A 21,214-nucleotide genomic window follows, 5' to 3' on the forward strand; every position below is an offset into this window, starting at 1 on the left:
GCAAGCTTCATCAGCAGAAGACTTCTTAGACTGCAGCCAGGAAATCCCGATAAATTACGCGAGGACAACGCCTGAAGATTTTCTCCTTATCGTGACATGTTGCTATTGATTGTTTTATTTTGCCTGTTTGTTCTTGTTTATTAAATGCCAGCAGTCTCGCTAACGCCCCCACGTTCCGTCATTTAATCCCTGTGTCACACGACTCGATTTACCCTCCAGGCGATAGTTCATAATATGCTGTAGTCGTCAACCTCTGCCTTGGGGACTTATTTCGTAATCATTTCCCCATTGAGTAAACTACCACATTCATGATCTAGGTGAACCCGGAGAGGTATGAAATTGTTCTGTTTATTGGCTTTGGTTTTTATTGCATGTTCTGCTACGCAGCTGGTTTGAGTGTAAATTTATTTATAATTACAATGTATTTCGTATGAATAATATATGTAAACTAATTTGCAGTTCACTCTAAAGTTAACTAAACTTAATTAGTGATCCCTTTATTTGTCAGACAAATGTCCATGTACGTCGTACAAGGAAGATGTTTACTCAATGATACTGCGGCACAGGGGCTGGACATATAAAAAAAGGAGAGGGGGGGGCTTTCGCGATGTAGGCGTCTAAGCGAACTGTTTTTTACATTTTCGGTAAGAAAACGTGAACAGGTGTCCCGGGCAATTCAGTTTCCCTATGTTTCCCCTTAAAATGCACGTTCACGATCCAGATTTCACATTCACGAGGTAATTTGAAATCAATACTCTAGATGGCAGTGTTTCGAGAATTTCAAACCGGGTTTTGAAGCCTTTTTATATACAGTGCAGGGGCGTAGATTTAGGGTGGACGGAGGGGATGTGTCCCCACCAATATCCTCCGACCATTGAAATGTCCCCACCAACAATTTAATCCACTTAAAAAAAAAAAAAAAAAAAAAAAACAATCGTGCTGTCAACATTAACCTAGACACGCAGAAAGGGATAAATCACGTTCCCTCCTTGAGTCCTCCCGCTCCCAAAACACATATGAACATTTTGATTGGCTATGCATTTCCCTGCTATCATGTGAGAGGCTGTGGCTGCGTTCAGATACAAGCAGCGCCAAATGCAGTGGATTTTTTTCCCCGTGCAAGAAGGTGTGTTGGGTGACACATGTGAGGATGGCGGCAGCAAAAAAAAAGAAGCTGGACATAAGGAGCTTTTTTTCAAAGAAAAGTGTAAGTCACTTCAAGTTCGCTAGTGAATCCATCAAAGTCCATCAAAGTAACGACAAGGTCCCCACCAATGTCCAGAGCAAATCTACGCCCTTGATACAGTGGTACCTCAGAACTCGAATTTAATCCGTTTAGAATTTATCAAAACAATAATTAGTAAAGTAAGAGTAAATGTATCCAAGCAATGTGTAAAGTTAAAAAAAACAATGTATCCTGCCCCAATTGTCCGCTTCTTCCGTGTGCCACACCCACTCGTTAACCCCCTGTGGAATTCCCGTGTGATCAGCTGTTTCAGGTTGTTTTCATTAGTCCTCTGTATTTCGTCTGCGTTTCAGTTTGTTTCCCCAGTCCAGTCATCATATTGTCCGTCTGCGTTTTGCCTGCCTTACCTGTAATTAAACCCCGTATTCCCCGATACTCTGACGTCTGCGCCTTTGTCTCCGTTCCGTTCCGCTGGGCACGACAATATTATTATAATTAAATGTATTAATGGTTTATTATTAATATTAAAATAATTAATAAGAAATCTTTATTTTTAAATGTATTTTATTATAAAATAATTACCGTTACTGTCTATCATTGTCTAAAAGTATTTTTACTGTCTAAATATATGTATTCAGCAAGTGTAAACATGCACGATGCTATCATAGCGAATGCGAGGTTGAGACTGAAGCGTTACCCTTTGTTTCCGCTGAGAGACATGCCGCCTGACTCATTTGCCTGCGCGTACAAGTTATCTTAGGTCTGCGTTCACGGTTTGTCTTCTGAGATTCAGATTGAGCTATAAGGTCATTTTTTTCGAACTGGTTGGTTCGACTTTTAAGAAATTCGAGTTCTAATGAGTTTTTGAACTGAAGTACCACTGTACTTAATATTCCGTTCAGAATACATGTTTTAAACGTCAGGTAACCACAATTCTATTTTTTTCCTGTTAATATACACTCACCTAAAGGATTATTTGGAACACCATACTAATATGGTGTTTGACCCCTTTTCGCCTTCAGATCTGCCTTAATTCTACGTGGCATTGATTCAACAAGGTGCTGAAAGCATTCTTTAGAAATGTTGGCCCATATTGATAGGATAGCATCTTGCAGTTGATGGAGATTTGTGGGATGCACATCCAGGGCACGAAGCTCCCGTTCCACCACATCCCAAAGATTCTCTATTGGGTTGAGATCTGGTGACTGTGGGGGCCATTTTAGTACAGTGAACTCATTGTCATGTTCAAGAAACCAATTTGAAATGATTTGAGCTTTGTGACATGGTGCATTATCCTGCTGGAAGTAGCCATCAGAGGATGGGTACATGGTGGTCATAAAGGGATGGACATGGTCAGAAACAATGCTCAGGTAGGCCGTGGCATTTAAACGATGCCCAATTGGCACTAAGGGGCCTAAAGTGTGCCAAGAAAACATCCCCCACACCATTACACCACCACCACCAGCCTGCACAGTGGTAAAAAGGCATGATGGATCCATGTTCTCATTCTGTTTACGCCAAATTCTGACTCTACCATTTGAATATCTCAACAAAAATCGAGACTCATCAGACCAGACAGCATTTTTCCAGTCTTCAACTGTCCAATTTTGGTGAGCTCGTGCAAATTGTAGCCTCTTTTTCCTATTTGTAGTGGAGATGAGTGGTACCCGGTGAGGTCTTCTGCTGTTGTAGCCCATCCGCCTCAAGGTTGTGCGTGTTGTGGCTTCACAAATGCTTTGCTGCATACCTCGGTTGTAATGAGTGGTTATTTCAGTCAAAGTTGCTCTTCTATCAGCTTGAATCAGTCGGCCCATTCTCCTCTGGCCTCTAGCATCAACAAGGCATTTTCGCCCACAGGACTGCCGCATACTGGATGTTTTTCCCTTTGCACACCATTCTTTGTAAACCCTAGAAATGGTTGTGCGTGAAAATCCCAGTAACTGAGCAGATTGTGAAATACTCAGACCGGCCCGTCTGGCACCAACAACCATGCCACGCTCAAAATTGCTTAAATCACCTTTCTTTCCCATTCTGACATTCAGTTTGGAGTTCAGGAGATTGTCTTGACCAGGACCACACCCCTAAATGCATTGAAGCAACTGCCATGTGATTGGTTGATTAGAAAATTGCATTAATGAGAAATTGAACAGGTGTTCCTAATAATCCTTTAGGTGAGTGTATATAGATGTTGATTATACGACATTGAATCACTGTCTACGTACACGCATGCGTGTTTAGAATTCACTACGTGTCGTGAACAAAGGTAGCGCAGTGCTTTGAGCCGCAGTCACAAACAGTACTGTTTGCTACCAGTCGTGAAATACTCCGTGTACGCATGCTTTAACTCTGAGCACATGCGCAGTCTAACGCTGGGAAAGACATGTACATTATGCATGAACCGGATCCGGAAGTTACGGATCCAGTAGGGTGTACGGATCGTGTAGCGACACCCCTGTCCTGCCCCAAATCGTCCGCTCCTTCCGTGTGCCACACCCCCTCGTTAACCTTGTGTGGGATCCCCATGTGATCAGCTGTTTCTGGTTGTTGTCATTAGTCCTCTGTATTAAGTCCGCGTTTCAGTTTGTTTCCCCAGTCCAGTCATTTGGTGCGTCCGACTTGCTTACAGCGCTGGCTTAAAGCAACTCATTCTGATCCTGATGCAATGCATTACAGTTAGATGCATTGTGACCTCTCACCCGGCTGCACAAACTGGAACCGCCTCCGTGACGACACACCTTTGTCCTTATTGGCTGAAGAGTTTACACGCATGACGTTTGTATCCCAGGCAGTTCTGATGCGTAATCTGCTATTTCTCCCGAATATCACGTAAAGCAGTGAGAACTGGTTTTCAGTTAATTTACCTGGTAAAATAAAGTTTAAATAAATGACATAAATGCTCTAATAGTAGACATAAGTTAGTGGTTTATTTATTGTTAGTTACTGTAATGTTGCGCTGCTTTATTTGGTTAATCGTCCAGTCTGTGAAGAAGGCATTCAAGTAAGAATTGCATTGTACTGTAGTATGACTCATTTCCTGGCGCGTACAATTTATATTAGGTCAGCGTTCACGGTTCGACTTCTGATATTCAGATCGAGTTCTAGGTCAAACTGGTTTATTCGACTTTCAAGAAATTTGAGTTCTAGTGAGTTCGAGAACTGAGGTACCACTGTGTATACACACACCTAAAGGATTATTAGGAACACCTGTTCAATTTCTCATTAATGCAATTATCTAATCAACCAATCACATGGCAGTTGCTTCAATGCATTTAGGGGTGTGGTCCTGGTCAAGACAATCTCCTGAACTCCAAACTGAATGTCAGAATGGGAAAGAAAGGTGATTTAAGCAATTTTGAGCGTGGCATGGTTGTTGGTGCCAGACGGGCCGGTCTGAGTATTTCACAATCTTACTGTTACTGGGATTTTCACGCACAACCATTTCTAGGGTTTACAAAGAATGGTGTGCAAAGGGAAAAACATCCAATATGCGGCAGTCCTGTGGGCGAAAATGCCTTGTTGATGCTAGAGGTCAGAGGAGAATGGGCTGACTGATTCAAGCTGATAGAAGAGCAACTTTGACTGACATAACCACTCGTTACAACCGAGGTATGCAGCAAAGCATTTGTGAAGCCACAACATGCACAACCTTGAGGCAGATGGGCTACAACAGCAGAAGACCCCACCGGGTACCACTCATCTCCACTACAAATAGGAAAAAGAGGCTACAATTTGCACGAGCTCACCAAAATTGGACAGTTGAAGACTGGAAAAATGTTGCCTGGTCTGATGAGTCTCGATTTCTGTTGAGACATTCAAATGGTAGAGTCAGAATTTGGCGTAAACAGAATGAGAACATGGATCCATCATGCTTTGTTACCACTGTGCAGGCTGGTGGTGGTGGTGTAATGGTGTGGGGGATGTTTTCTTGGCACACTTTAGGCCCCTTAGTGCCAATTGGGCATCGTTTAAATGCCACGGCCTACCTGAGCATTATTTCTGAACATGTCCATCCCTTTATGACCACCATGTACCCATCCTCTGATGGCTACTTCCAGCAGGATAATGCACCATGTCACAAAGCTCGAATCATTTCAAATTGGTTTCTTGAACATGACAATGAGTTCACTGTACTAAAATGGCCCCCACAGTCACCAGATCTCAACCCAATAGAGCATCTTTGGGATGTGGTGGAACGGGAGCTTCGTGCCCTGGATGCCCACAAATCTCCATCAACTGCAAGATGCTATCCTATCAATATGGGCCAACATTTCTAAAGAATGCTTTCAGCACCTTGTTGAATCAATGCCACGTAGAATTAAGGCAGTTCTGAAGGCGAAAGGGGGTCAAACACCATATTAGTATGGCGTTCCTAATAATCCTTTAGGTGAGTGTATATATATATATACACACACACACACACACACTTCTGTATGGTCCCATTCATTTTTTTCAACCAAACCATTGGTCTGGGGATGGTATAGAGAACAAAAACTCCGGTCAATTTCAAAGATGCTGCAGACTTCTTTGTTGACCTAATTAAAGGATCAGCATCTTTAATAACTTAGAGCAGGATCAGCATCTTTAATAACTTGTTAAGAACAAGTATTTGCAGTCATGGGAAAAAATAAGAGGCCACTTCGCTTTACTTCGTGTTCATTGTTTTTACAATTAGTGGGAGTGTGTCTGTATAAAATGTAAATGTAAAAGCAATGTTACTATTGTTTTATACACTATTTGTCATGCCCACATGGGCGGGGCAGAGCACCGGACGCCGATCACCACTTGATCGGCCAGCTACTTAATCACACTCCACCTGGCAGGCAGTGCGAAGTATTGTTGCCATTCTAGTGATGTGCCTTACCAAGCAATTTCTTTGTGTCCTGTCTTCCCAGTTTGCCTTCCCTGCTGTGTTCTGCTTGATCGCCTGTCTGCCTTCCCTGCTCGTCTCATCCATCATACCTGCCTCATCTCCCTGCTCCCTCGACTACTCTCCTCTGCCCTCCCCGGATCCTCATCTCGTCCACCTGTCCTGGACTGATCTTCACGGTTACCGACTCTCGCCTGCCTCTTGACCACGATTTAGCACGTCCCTCTTGGTTTCTGTTCAACCCGATCTCAGAAATAAAAGCATCTACCTCCGCATTTCGGGGTTCGCCTCCTCCCTGCTCGGCCAGCATAACAGAATACTTCGCCGTGACGAGATGGACCCCGCGGAGAACCAGCACCTTCAACAACAGGTAGATCACCTTACCTCCCTGGTGTCACAGCTCCTCGAGCAGAAGGCAAGTCAGTAGCGGCTTCCTGAATCTCTGCCCCGCTCTGCTCTCCCAGTTCCTGTTGCATTGCCTGACAAATATGACGGTAATCCCGACCAGTGTAGAGCTTTTCTGATGCAATATAGAGCGATTCCTGAAAGACACCACTCGCATCAGATTTGTTATTTCGCTGCTGACCGGACGAGCCCGTGATTGGGCGCCAGCTTTATGGACAGACAACAGCCCCTTGCTTGAATCGGCGCGCGATTTCCAAGCGGCGTTTAAGGAGTTGTTTGATCATCCCCCAGTGGGACGCAGTCTGGGCGAACGGCTAGTGGACCTCAGACAAGGGGCAAGGACCATCGCTGACTTCTCCCTGGAGTTCAGTACTTTCGCCACTGGCCTGCGCTGGCCAGAAGACTGCCTCCGCATCCTGTACCATTGAGCGCTTAACCCGGAAGTGCAGGACGAACTCCTCTTTCGTGGAGCAGGCTTGTCCTTTGAAGACTATATTTAGTTGTCTGTTACTCTAGATAATAATATGCGCGAACGTCGTGGGCGACGAACCCGGCTCCCGGCAATGACTAACGTCACCCCTGCCGAATCCCCAGAACCCATGCAACTCGGGAGATCTCCACTTACCCAGGCTGAACGGAGACGCCGCACGGAACAAGGTCTATGTCTGTACTGAGGAGAATCCGGACATGTTCTACACTCCTGCCCTGTAAGTCCTCCCCGCCCAGAGTCCACACCCAAGGTAGGCTCACCCGCTTCTCCAGATGATTCACAAAATAAGCTTATGTTCCTCGTGACCATTAATATGAATGAGAGAACGCATAATACCACGGCATCGATTGATTCAGGTGCAGCCGGTAATTTCATGGACATGTCCCTAGCCCAGCAGCTGAATATTCCAATCCACCCTCTCAGCCAGCCCATTGCGGTCTTAGGGATCAGTGGTGAACCTGTTCCTAAAGGCCGAATCACTTACCGCTCCGGCCCTGTCTCCCTCCAGGTTGGGGTTTTACACTCAGAGACGCTAACCTTTCTGATCCTCCCCAGCTCACAGGATCCAATTATCTTGGGGCTCCCCTGGCTCCAGGACCATCGACCTCCGTATTAGCTGGGCTTCAGGAGAACTCATCTCCTGGTCTCCAAGATGTCTTTCCAGGTGCTGCTCCATCTCCCTACAGGAGATGGAGCAGCAAGCAAATATTTGCTTTCTACAGAAAGCAAACATCTTTACCAAGTTGGACCTTCGGAGCGCCTATAACCTCGTTCGCATCTGAGAGGGGGATGAGTGGAAGACTTCCTTCATCACACATACTGGTTAATATGAGTATCTCGTCATGCCATATGGGTTAGCTAATAGCCCCTCTATCTTCCAGGCGTTCATGTACACTGTCTTCCGAGACATGATTAACAGGTTCGTGGTAGTCTACATTGATGATATCTTGATCTATTCTCCTTCTCTCTCCCAACATGTTGATCACGTTCGCCAGGTTCTCCAGCGCCTACGGGAGTATCAGTTATTTGTCAAAGGAGAGAAATGTGAGTTCCACCAATCTCAGGTCCAGTTTCTAGGTTACATCCTTCGACCAGGTGCAGTGTCTGTGGATGAGAGCAAGGTAGCAGCAATCCAAGACTGGTTGCCTCCCCAGACGGTGAAGGAGCTCCAGAGATTCCTAGGGTTTGCTAACTTCTATTGAAGATTAACCCAAAATTTTAGCCAGATCACAGCGCCACTGACACCCGCAAGCGTCCCAACCAGTTTAGGTGGACCCCTGAAGCTGACCTAGCCTTCCGTAAACTGAAGGAGGCCTTCTGCTCCGCCCCTGTACACCAACAGCCTCGGCCCGAAGATCCGTTCGAGGTGGAGGTGGATGCGTCTGAGGTGGGAGTCGGAGGTGTCCTTATACAACGCGACCCGGTAACTGGCCGTCGTCACCCCTGTGCCTATTTTTCAAAGAAACTCTCCCCGGCGGAACAAAATTATGACGTCGGAGATCGGGAGCTCCTGGCCATGAAGTTAGCCTTTGAGGAGTGGCGTCACTGGCTAGAGGGAGCCAAAGATCCCTTTCAAGTCTTTACTGACCACCGTAACCTGCAATACCTCCAGACAGCTAAACGCCTGAACCCTCGGCAAACACGTTGGTCTATGTTTTTCTCTCGCTTTCATTTCACAGTGACTTAACTCCCTGGTTCCAAGAATGAGTAACTCCCTGGTTCCCGGGAGGTAGGTGACCTTGAAATTGAAAAAGACAAAAAACATGACCCAGCGAGCTTGTCGGGGGTTCAGTCTTTTAGCGTTCTGCAGATATTCCAAATTTCGGTGATCAGTGAAGACCTTTAAAGGGTGTCGGGCTCCCTCAAGCCAGTGCCTCCACTCCTCCAGTGCAAGTTTAATGGCAAGAAGTTCCCGGTCCCCTAGATCATAGTTGCATTCTGCAGAGGTAAGTTTTGTAGAGAAGTAGGCACAAGGATGTCGACGACTGGTTATCAGCAGGGTTCGAAATTAACTTTTTTGATCACCAGCCAAAGTGGCTGGTAACTTTCTGAAGTTACCAGCCAATCAGAATTTCCATTAGACAAATTTTTACGTGGTGAAAATAAGAGATTATGAATGCCACTGAACGAAAATTTGATAATTTTATTAAGTGCATGAAAAACGCACAGAAAGTGCAATACACACAAAAAACTATACAGTTATAAACTTAACTATACATCCCCACCACGAAACTGTTAGTTTTATTTTTTTCTTTCGTGTACTCACGGGAAATCTGACAAAACATGACCGCATTTTTACTATCAAACACTAGCCAATGACGACCTGTCTGCCATTTACAATTAAACTTCCTTCTCTTTGTTTCGCACGCTCTTTTAACATTTTCATCTTCTGCCTCCTTCCTCTTCTCACCTCTTCCTGATCCTGACGTCTGTCCTAACCACCGCAGCATTTTGATTTTAGCTTATTTCGCTGTCCAGCCAGTGTTGCCAACTATTTTCAATGGAAAGTAGCTAAAGTCTGCTCGAAAAGTCGCCAAATGTCGCTAGATGACGTCATGCGTATATTTGCATATTGATGACGCAATTACGTTATATTTGCATTCTGCGTGTTTTCCCTAATCCTTCCTCACGTGTCCAATATAAAACTATCAATTACGTTACATATTTTCTGTCAGACAACATTTATATTATACGTATATATGTTTTTTTATGTGTATATGAGTTTAATAAGTTTAATGAAGTTTATCGTTGTGTATGAGTAAGTAGAATCACGTACAGTCAATCAGATGTAGCTCAGTAAACGATCTCAGACGAGTTCAGAAACTGGAATGAACTTAAGCTCTGTAACAGTGAGTAATATAAGTGCATCAGAAGAAAAAATAAATAAATGAGAAAAAATAAGAAGAAACGGTCAAATTAAATAGTTTTATTTCAAGCAAAGGAGAAGCAGGTAAGTGATTGGTCCGTGGCAACACCGTTTGCACATGCGCAGCTCATTCACATCTATGTCAGCTGCCGTGCAGTCACGGGAATATGCTGCTCCTTTCAGCCGGAGATAGCGCTCACTGATCAGAGCAGACACAGGGAGATGAGTAACTGTACCGGGAAAGCAAGACCTCGCGCTTACAGGACAGTACTGGCGACATTTGGAAAGTTGCTAAGGTTTGTCCAAAAGTCGCTAGATTTGTCGCTAGGCACTTTTTTGAAAAAAAGTCATCAAGGGGGTCTGAAAAGTCGCTAAATCTAGCGACAAAGTCGCTAAGTTGGCAACACTGTGTCCAGCTCAGTCCTCTTTGCTCATCCGATATTTCCTATTTCTTGTTTGTATTTTCGCGCTCTCGTCGTTGATTGGACCCGCAAACCGAAGCGTACAGTATCTGCGCGCTGCTGCCAAAGGTATCTAAAACGTCACCCATAGTGTAGTGTTCATGTGAAATGTAGGACGGAGGGGACCAACGACCCAGAGCGTCTCTGACATGATTTGCATGATTGGTTCATGCATCACCGGCCAAACTGGCTGGTAAGTTTTTATCAATACCCGCCAAAATGATTTTTAATCCGCATTTGGCGGGTTGGCGGGTGTTAATTTCGAACCCTGGTTATCAGATCTCGCTGGATGAGGATGGCTCCCACTCCAGCTTCGGAAGCATCTACCTCCACCTCAAAAGGGTTCTCGGGATGTGGCTGCTGGAGGACGGGGGCTGAGCAGAAGGCACGTTTGAGTTTCTGGAAGGCGATGTCAGATTCTGGGGTCCACAGAAGACGAGTTCCTTTTCCTCATGTAAAGGGAGGTAAGGGGTGCTGCCACCTGCCTGAAATTCCAAATGAAACTGCAATAAAAATTTACAAACCCCAAGAACCGCTGCAGTTCCTTCATTGTGCGGGGTCGTAACTAGTCTTGAATGGCAGCAACCTTCCACTCATCCATAGCCACTGCGCCTGGCTGGATGATGTAACCCAGGAACTTTACCTGTGTTCGATGGAACTTGCATTTCTCACCCTTAGCAAACAGATGGTACTCATGCAACCTCTGGAGAACCCTGGGGACATGGGCTACATGCTGGGAGAGGGAAGAAGAGTATGTTAAAATGTCATCAATATACATGACAACAAACCGGTTAACCATATCATGGAATACGGTGTACATGAAGGCCTGAAATATTGATGGACTATTAGCTAGCCCGTACTGCATCACTCGGTATTTGTATTGTCCAGTGTGCATTATAAAGGAAGTCTTCCACTCGTCCCCTAGCCAGATCCAAACAAGGTTATAGACGCTGCACAGGTCGAGTTCACTGAACACCTTGGCTTCACAGAGTTGCTCCAAAGCAGAGGGAATCAAGGGCAAAGGCTCTCTTCATTTCACTGTAATGGCATTGAGTGCCCGGTAATCTATACACGGACGTAGTCTTTCTTCTTTACGAAGAACAACCCCGCTGTTACTGGCAAAGTAGACAGACGGATAATACCTTGCTTTAGGCCGTCCTCAATGTAAGCCTCCATAGCCACCGCCTCATTCATGGACAGGGGGTAGAGACAACCTTTAGGGAGTGGCACCCCCTCAAGGAGGTCAATAGCGCAGTCGCATTCCCTGTGAGGGGGTAGCTGAAAGGAGAGCGATTTACTGAAAACATCCCAGAAGTCTGCATACTCGGTAGGGATGTTGGACAAATCCTCTGGGTCCAGACTATCCACCAAGGAGGCACAACAAGGTAAGGCCAAAGACTTGGATAAACATTGGGTCGACCAGGTAATAAGCTCACTAGAAGACCAGTGGATCTATGGATTATGCTCCTGCAAGGACGGGTGACCTAGAATCATGGGATCCTTAGTTTTGGGAAGCACCAGGAAGTCTATGGTCTACATAGAGAATCTCCACTCACAGTGTCACTGGGTCTGTGCAATGGGTGATCTTTCCTCCATGTAGGGGTTCTCCACTAACACCCAGGACGGCGACAGGTGTGGAGAGTGCCTGCATTGGAATCTAACTGCTGCACCAGAGCGTGATCCATGAAATTCCCGGCTGCCCCTGAATCTACGAGAGCCCGTGTATTCATCGATTCCCCAGCATATGCTATCACAACCGACATGGTAAACTGAGCCTGGGAAATTCCAAAAAAAAATTTTTTTTTAAATGCCTACCTTTGCGGAGTTCTTTGGGCAAGATGGACAGAGGACACGTCCAGGTTCTCCACAGTATAGGGAAAGGTCTTGCATGGTGCGTTCATGCCTTTCTGCCATGGAAAGGGGGGACCACCCTAGCTGCATGGGTTCCGTGCGTTCTTCCAGGACTGTAGAGGTAGTCCGCGTTACCATTGAGCGCGTCTGCTGCCGCTGATGCTCCCTTAAGCTGTTATCCAATGTGACCAACAGCCCGATATAATCCGCAAAAGATAATGCGGCGCCTTGAGAAGACAGCTCGTCCTGGATCTCAGGGTGCGGCGATAGAGGATCCGAAGGCAGTCCTCCGGCCAGCTCAGCCCTGCTGTGATGGTGCAGAATTCTAGAGAGAATTCCACGACGGTCTGGGTACCTTGCTTGAGATCAACTGCTCACCTAGGCTTCGACCCATGGCAGGGTGATCGAAGATTTCGGTGAACGCTTCCAGAGTGCCGTTGCCCAATCATGTGCCTGTCCAGTAAGCAACGAGATGACAAATCGCATGCTAGCTGTCTCTTCAACAAAGCGTTCAGAGTGCTCCTTGATGTATAGCCCACATTGCATTAAAAAGGCTTTGCAATGGTCCAGGTTACCGTCATATTTCTCTGGCATGGCAACTGGGACAGGAGCAGATGCCTTTTGGGGGAGAAGCTGGCAGATGACTCCGGGCCGCTTGTCCATCAGCTGAGAGACGAACGTAATTAGCTGATCCACCTGCTGCTGTCACTGGGTCTCCACGGGGTCCATAGTTCGTGGGCAAAGTATTCTGTGATGTCCAGTAATCAGAGAGGAGGCAGACTCCGTAATGCGGTAGCAGAGGCGTTTATTCAGGAAGCCGGAACGGGTTTGGAAGTCGGACGTGTTATGACACAGGCAGAAAGGTGGATGACCCACTTGCGCCTCAAAGAACAGGGGTTTAACGAAACAGAAAACACTACGAACACAAAACTAAAAGGCCCACAAGGGGTCAAAAGTAAATGGGAATAAACAAGGCTAATATATATAGTAGCATACTGGGTATTACTACACCCAGTAGTGATGCCAATCGAGTCTCAGGAGGATCTGGTGCCAGACTTCACATCAGTAGCCTCTGTACTTCATGCCTCGTAGAGTACCTGAAAGGGAAGCGAATGAGGATTTTGCTGGTTTGCAGGGGTACGAGCCGCCGTCCGTTTCTGAATTACAGAGACACCTATGGGCCAACAGGAAGCCTGTGGGCCCTGTGGATGAAGTGTGGTCAAACCTGTACATCAGTGATGAGTGAGTACCAGGAAGCCTCTTGGATATGCATTACTGATTTGCATTTACCAGGGCTATTCAAATCATGGTCCTCAAGCTCCAAGCACTGCTGATTTTCTAGCCTTCCTTTACCCGTGTGAATCAGAATCAGTAATTATTAAATTAACTACCTAGGAGAACTGAAAAAAAAGTCCTGGATTTGGAACAGAGGTCCAGATTTGAAGAGCCCTGACATACACTAATAACACTGGAATTACCCAGTGTTTTTTTGAGTTTAATAAAGTCCTTTGTTTGTTGAAGCTGCTACATGGATCGTCTCATCATTCCCCAAGCCCTAAGTAATGTAATATTTACATTGCAAATCCTGATTTATATTAAGTCAGAGTTGAAATTAATCTTTTCCTTGAATAGTTTTAAAATTAAATTAAATTTAAAAGTACCCCCGCCCCCCTTACGAATATTCAGTTTACCACCACTTCTCTTACAAAATACATTAGGACCTGTTTTTTGCTAACCAAAAGAAAATCAAAGGGGACTTTTGCTTTTATGAAAAAAGGAGAAAATTGAAAATACAGTGTAGTATTTGTTTATCAGCAAGCCAATTACCGATATACAGGCATATGTCGTTTAATAACGTTTTGGTCAACAATGGACTGTAGTTCCATGACATTATAATGAAGCTGAAAAATTCCTATTGCCTCGTGATGTCCTAACGCGTGACTAATGTGTTTTTGGTGATGCTAATGTAAACAAACCTACTGCGCTGCCAATCATGTAAGCACACACAATTATATACCATATACAATACTTGATAATAATAAAATGGTCTACGTATTTACTCCTGATCTATGTATGTACCATTAATTGTTATTTAGGATAAACATAAAAATACCACAGTCAATAACAATGACTACCGTCACCCAGCATTCCAGCTGTTCAATTTGTTGCCATCTGGAAGGTGATATAGTGGCATATGCTGCTCGGACTACCAGACTGAAGAACAATTTTTACCACCAGGCCATCAGGCTCCTTAACTCCAACACTTAAAACTGTGCAAACCATTTACTGGTATTATGTGCAATTATTGATATTATGTCACTTTCTCAATGTGCAGTACTGGTACTTGCTCTACCCCCCTCCCCCCACCCCACCTATACATACACAGAAATTCCCTTATTTATGACATTTTGATTTTTAATTCTTAATTTTATTTCATCTTCTTATCTTCTAGGGCTGAGAGATTGTTTCCCTGTTTATTCTCTCATTCAATGCATTTCATTGTAATGTTGGCCCTGTGTTACATACATATGACAAATAAATTAAAACTGATACACCATATTGTCACGGACGCGGTTCAGGCGGGCAGGAAAGCAGACAAGCTGAGCCGGACTGACAGGCAAACTGGGTTTATTGCGCACAGACAGGGACAGGACCAGGCACTACGTCAGACAACATTAATGACAGATCTGGGCAGACTAACTCAGACGCGGACGAAATACACAAGACAGGCTGAACTGAACAAGCAACAGGTGATCCCGATCAGGAAGTAACACGAGGTAACGAGGGGGGCGTGGCACACACGAGGATCGGACGAGCCGGGCATGACACATATAGCCACAAAGTCGCTATACCATCTAGGCTTCTGTGAGTACACTCTGGGATGATCCCACAATGACAAAATCACCTAGTAATGCGTTTCTCAGAACGTATCCCTGTCAGTAAGCAACGCATGACTGTATTGATTCTAGTAAGTGAAACTATACTGTACATACATTATTTCTACTTTCTATATGCTGTGTATCATATAATTCCTTATTTTACTATATGTTAGTGTTTTTTTCAAGTTTTAAGTGTAATTCGATATGATTTGACAGGTTATAGGCTTAGAACAAGAAGGTACAGAAACTGGATGGATTTAATAGGTTATTTTTTGTTTTTAGGAACAATTCTTACCATATAAATTAACACTATTCATCATTTATGATGTTGGTGGGCTGGGGATGGTGTCCCCATCCTTAAATTTCTCAAATTTTCCCAGCCTATGATTGGATTTGCATTCGTGTGGTGGCTCATTATGGACTGGACCACATTTTCGTTGCTGTGGTTCTCCCAAATGTCCAGCGATTGAGAAACCCAGGTTTTGGGGATCAGCAGAAAGGGTGGTAATGAGTTTAACTTGTGGCTGTGCCTCTGGTGGCTTATTAGTGAATAAGAAAGTGAACTGATTGTGTTCAGGTCAACAGCACGAGACAAGGCCACTTTGTCTGGTTTGGGGATCACCCACATAGTGAATGGCGCAGATGGACGCATCCGCTCCCCCGTCTCTCTCTACAATGATATGGCCATCACTTGTTATGGGGTTCAAGCTGCCGACCATCCAAGTTTCGACCTTAGCCCATTCTTCTACCCAACAGCTGCATTCATCCAGACTGCACTGTCCCAGAAAGGCAAGATTCTCCAAGTATTAAGGGATTTTGTTTACAAATGTCACAGCGAAGCATTTGTGATGTCTCATCTGCAGCAGAACGTCTTGCTGCAGTAGAAAAACCTTATGCTGCATTCCATTTAAACTCTTGGAATTTCTGAGGTGCCATTTGGAAAATTCTGAATTCTGAGTCAGAAAGTTGGAGGAACCTCTGCAACCTCAACCTCACAATTGAAGATGGCTGCACCCTTCATTAAGTGAATGCTGTAATCATATACTGTTTAGAAGCACTTATGTCTTGTTTGTGACTCATTAAACCTGTCGTAGACACAGCATTGTCCAACCGCTATCTGTGGACATCTTGCTACGGTCTTTGTATGTGAAAAATACCACTTAATCTGCCGTTATCAACTGGTATTGCTAACAATGGCTATCAATGAACCTGGCTAGTACTGGGGCCTGTTTCAGAATGCAAGTCTCCTTGCTCATTTGTCAGATTGAAGAAAGTCTGGGCTAAATGTAAGTGAACAAAGATAAAGGCCATTTAAACTGGAGTACTTAAAATTCAACAAGTTTTCCAGCTAAGCAAGAAATACTGCCGTTTGAAACAGGTCCCTGACATTGCTAAATGTGTTTCCGACTCGTTGTGCTGGCAACACAGTTAACTTGGGTGTTAACCCAATCTTTAATATCCCAGCTCCACCTTCCAACCTCCAACGTAAATGGAATGCAGCATCAGAAAGAAGGATAGTAAAAGGCTGAAACAGTACTGCTGACACACAATCAGGCCATTTTGTTATGGTTGTATTGTTAACTTTGTAGTGTGTCGTGTTTTAAAAACAGATCTAAAGTTAACAGTTCCTTCCTTTGTCACTGTGGCAGGAAGGGTGTTGGTGCACTGTGCTATGGGGGTGAGCCGGTCAGCCACCCTGGTGCTGGCGTATCTCATGATCCGCGAAAGGCTCCCCCTGCTGGAGGCCATCTGCACTGTCAAGAAGCACCGGCACATTTGCCCGAATTCTGGCTTTCTGGAGCAACTCAGGCATCTCGACATGGTCCTGGAGCAGGAGAGGTCAGCACGGGGTACCAAGAAGTGTGAATGTGACCAATTGTATAGGGGATTCCTAAAGATTCCTTAAATACTATCATAATTCTCTGTACTAATTTCTATTAGTAAGATTTAAGATCCAAAAGTTTGTATTGTCATTGTCAACAGGGGTGTAGGAACTTAGGGGGTGTGTCATAAATCGCAGGACACGGACCAGGGAAGCAGGAGAAGGAGACGAAGGATCAGGGAATAAGGGATTTAATAGGCAATTGGAGAGGCATACAGGGCAAAACAAATAACAACTTCAATGACAAGACTCCAGAAACATATTCTGATGCGGACTTAAATACACAGAACTAATGAAAACAACTCGAAACAGCTGATGACACAGGGATTCCACACGAGGTAAACGAGGGGGTGTGGCACACAGGAGGGTCGGACAAGCAGGGTGAGACAGGGTGGGGGGACGTGTACTCCTCAATATTTAATTTGTCTTCATTCATCCCCCCCTTAATAAATAGAGCTTTGCATTTAAATTATGAAATTATCCCATTCCGTCCCATCCCCCCACCAATATCAGACTCTGTCCTAGGCCCTTGATTGAGAGACACAGAGCAAGATGATGGTAATGAATTCTGAAGCCAGTGAAATCACAGATATGAAGTAGACTATATATATTAGGGGTGCACCGATTGCAGTTTTCTGGCCGATCAACGATCACCGATCCTTAGACAACATTACCTGCCGATCTCGATTTTTTTTTTGCCGATCTTGTTTCTTTCATAACTAAAAGACAATTACTTCAATGTTTCCATTTTTATTGAGTAAATTGATATGAATACTCACAAAACATGAGGTAGTGTCCTCAAATATAAATGAACATATAAATGAGCATTGCTGTTTGAACTACAAAATCATATTTTTTCATCCTCTTTTTTCTCATTTTCTCATTCTCTTTTATGGTATAAAATTTCCAAACTGAGGACATGTTGCCTTGAACTCCCCCTCCTCCTTTTTCTTCTTCTTCCTCCTGCACAGCAGCACAGGTGTGACGTATTGGGCGGGCGGGAGGGAGGCAGCCTGCACTGCACCTCTCTCGGGAATGGGAGAAAAGGCTGATTTAAAAGCATATAACTAAGATCGGTGGATCTCATGGGAATATGGTCGATTTCTAATCCCCTCAAATTAACGTGATCGAGGCCGATAGATCGGTGCGCCGATCGATCGGTGCACCCCTAATATATATAAAAGCAAACACTATATAAATGTAATTGAACTATTAAAGAAATAAATTTTAAAGAGAAAATATGTATGTAAACAGCAGGATTGGAAATTTATCACAGGATATTGTGCACTTTTGCATATTGCACATTGAATATTCAGTTCTGTGACACTGCAATGGCCCATTGTTGTACTTGTTATGTGAGCTGTATCTTTTGGGATTTAAATGTCAGTTGTTAGATGGCCCTTGGGAAGAAACTACTGCTGAACCTGCTTGTGTGGGCGTGGATAGTTCTGTTTGACGGTAGGAGATAAATGGCTGCTGATGTGGGATGACTCTTTAATGGTGTTTACTGCCCTCTTTTGGAAGCAGTTTGTAACTATCCTCAATGGCTGGTTGTGTTCCTGTGATATACTGTACTGAGCTGTCTTGATGATATGCTCTGGAGCTCTCTGGTCATCCTGGTCTGGTCCAGAGGGGGCTGAGCATGCATCCCTGTGGGGCACCTCTGCTCAGAGTCAGCCTGGAAGAGAGGTGCTCTCCTATCTTGACAATCTGAGGGTGGTTGGTCAGGAAGTCTGTTTCCCAGATCTGTGTGTCTCTGTTTATGCCTAACCTGAGGACTTTGGTGGTCAGGGGAATGATTGTGTAACACAGAACTGTAGCATTGTCACACTGGTATCCTTGGTTTTCGGGTGCTATGTAAAGAGATGGAGATGACATCCTCATTTGAATAATGCTCTTTGATGTGCCTAGGGCTCCACATGGGCTTTCACTGGCACTGCCCTACTGTTCTAACTGGATCAGTTTCTGACTTGCTTTACAAATTAATTCACCAACTGGTATTGTGGATCTCTTAAATTAAAGTAAATTCAACATTTTTGGTTAGATCAATGTTTGGCCGCAATGTTATTCATAAGTGACAATAACATCACCAAACTGGAGTGTCTGCAAAATGTTCAGTTTATCTCAGTGAAGTCTTCTTAGGTGTTTACCATTAAGATGGTTGAATATTTGAATGATTTCTGTTGTATTATTTATGTCATACTTCCTGGCAGGGGAGATACCATGATCACAAAGGTGGTTTACCCAGGGTGAGGCCCAGGCATTGAACTACGTCTGTGCTGACCTCTGCGAATTCCCCAAATGTGGGAATATCTACGGCATAATTTCTGGCAATGGGGGACTGCGTTCACGTTCTCCCCTGTTTTTTTTTTGGGGGGGGGGGGGGGGGGGGGCAGTGTGTGGCTCAGTGAGTTAAGCTGGTGTGCCTGTAATCAGAAGGTCACCAGTTCAAACCCAGCCTCAGCATGTCTGCAGGTCCTTGAGCAAAGCCCTTAACCTCCCACTCCCTGGGTGCCCCAACAGGTGGCCATTCACAGACAACTTACTCTACAAAAAAGAGCAAGTTGAGGAAGGTGTAAAGACAATTTCCCCACAGCAATCAATAAAGTATCAATTATTATTATTATTATACAGTATGTTAAAATTAGAGGGACATTTTAAGGAATTTATCATTGGATTCTTATTTACAGTTGCCTAAAAGCAAAGCAATCCTATGTTTTTAAGGTGAAGTAGGTTTTCATAACAGAATAACATTTTTAATGACTGTGTCAGGGGTCAGACTTCACTCAGTTGCATCTATTTTCTCTTTCTCAGAGCGACTCAAAAGGAAGGAGTTCGCCCGTCATCCAGAGTGCAAGATGCCATCCAGTTCTGATCAATGGAGCCTACTGTGGGCCAACAGGCAGCCTGAGAGTGATGTCAACCCTATATGTCAGGATGACTGAGTACCATGGCCCAAGGTGAATGTTTGGGTGTGTTGAACAAACCCAACAGTGCCAATGTACTGCACATGCTTCCCTTAATATGATAATTAATTCAGGACGCACGACAATACACAAAAACAGTTTATATATCAGATATATTTATGCCTCTAACAAAAAGACAAACTGAACAGTGGCCGGTTAAAAAGATGGTTTGACTGTTAAAGCAGGAGGGACTGCCGAACAAGAACAAGAACCTCTGAATGTCAGTGTAATAAAAGCGGCCCAGACGTAACAGATAACAGGAATCAAACCGGTTCTTGCAAGTTCTAATGGATGATAGTTCCTGTGGATAATTACTAGCAAAGTTAACTTATTGTGTTCGGGTCAATAGCATGAGAAATTGACTACTCTGTCTCATTTGAGAATCACCCACATATGGAATGCTACAGACACTATGGTGAAGCAGCCATCGATTATCGCAGGTTAGACTGCATAACATCCTGATTTCAACCACATCCACGCTGCACTGTCCCAGGAAGCTGAAAGTCTCCAAGCTCCAAGTCTTTCACACTTGAAAGTTTACAATTAGGATTGACCAAAGACAATAACTGATTGTACTGCACTGTTTCATGCTGATATTTTGATTATTATGAACCTACAAGAGCATTGTGTTTAATATTCAAATGTAATCATGTTGGTGGAAAACTTGATTTGGTGTAGTTTATATCTTTGAGTGAAACCAATCTATGACAAAAACATTTAATTTGACATTGCCATCTGAAGATATTGCATATGGGATGATGTTACCTGTGCATTATGCCTGTTATTACTGGGGAGAAGCACATGATGTCAGCGCTGATGAGAAACCTAACTGTCAGTAAGGTTGTGGGGTGTGGGCCTCCCCCGCTGACCCTCACCATCTGTGTCTCGTTATGCACGAGCAGAAGGTGAGCTGCCTGACCTTGCATCGTAGGGTAAACATGTGGCAGATAAAGGTGTCATGCAAAACACCACAAAGAAGTGTACATGCTGTTTAATTCATTTTTATACATGTAATTAAATATTGTAATACACTAACGTTATGTGGCTTAATATCAGGAATGTCATGGTTTTGTGTTTGCTTCTGAGCTCAGGGGGATGAGACAGCCTAAATAATGGGAAGCCCTCAAACAGTGTAGATAATGACACACATGCACAGACACACATACACACGCGTGCACAGACACACATACACACGCGTGCGCACACACACACACACACACACATAAGTAAGCAAATAAAATACAAGAGTTTTTGCATTTTTAGTTTTTTCATTGTAGTCACGGATTTTTATAAAATATAGTTTTCCCATATGGGGACCAGGAAACTGGTGTACGTAGTTTATGTCTATGAATGAAATCAAA

General features: G+C 44.2%; 1 protein-coding gene and 1 non-coding gene across 4 annotated transcripts; both read left to right on the plus strand.

The window, feature by feature from the left end:
* The first annotated feature begins 76 nt into the window (after positions 1-76).
* LOC111839248 (dual specificity protein phosphatase 13B-like) lies at positions 77-20,903 on the plus strand. Of its 3 annotated transcripts, none has more exons than XM_072709796.1 (6): positions 77-331; positions 6,079-6,423; positions 13,262-13,368; positions 15,583-15,794; positions 16,655-16,844; positions 19,702-20,903. In XM_072709796.1, the coding sequence occupies exons 2-6, from the start codon at positions 6,388-6,390 to the stop codon at positions 19,760-19,762; spliced, it is 606 nt and encodes a 201-aa protein (XP_072565897.1). In that variant the 5' UTR covers positions 77-331; positions 6,079-6,387; the 3' UTR covers positions 19,763-20,903. The 3 variants fall into 3 exon arrangements, with proteins under 3 accessions (XP_072565897.1, XP_072565898.1, XP_072565896.1); XM_072709797.1 differs by having other exon boundaries at positions 13,295-13,368; XM_072709795.1 differs by lacking the exons at positions 77-331; positions 6,079-6,423 and having other exon boundaries at positions 11,189-13,368.
* On the plus strand, positions 19,087-19,249 carry LOC111839885 (U1 spliceosomal RNA). Its single transcript, XR_002837209.1, has one exon. It is a non-coding gene; the product is annotated as a U1 spliceosomal RNA (small nuclear RNA).
* Positions 20,904-21,214: the final 311 nt, after the last annotated feature.

Source organism: Paramormyrops kingsleyae, chromosome 3, assembly GCF_048594095.1.
Source record: "Paramormyrops kingsleyae isolate MSU_618 chromosome 3, PKINGS_0.4, whole genome shotgun sequence".
In the NCBI taxonomy this organism is placed as follows: Eukaryota; Metazoa; Chordata; class Actinopteri; order Osteoglossiformes; family Mormyridae; genus Paramormyrops; species Paramormyrops kingsleyae.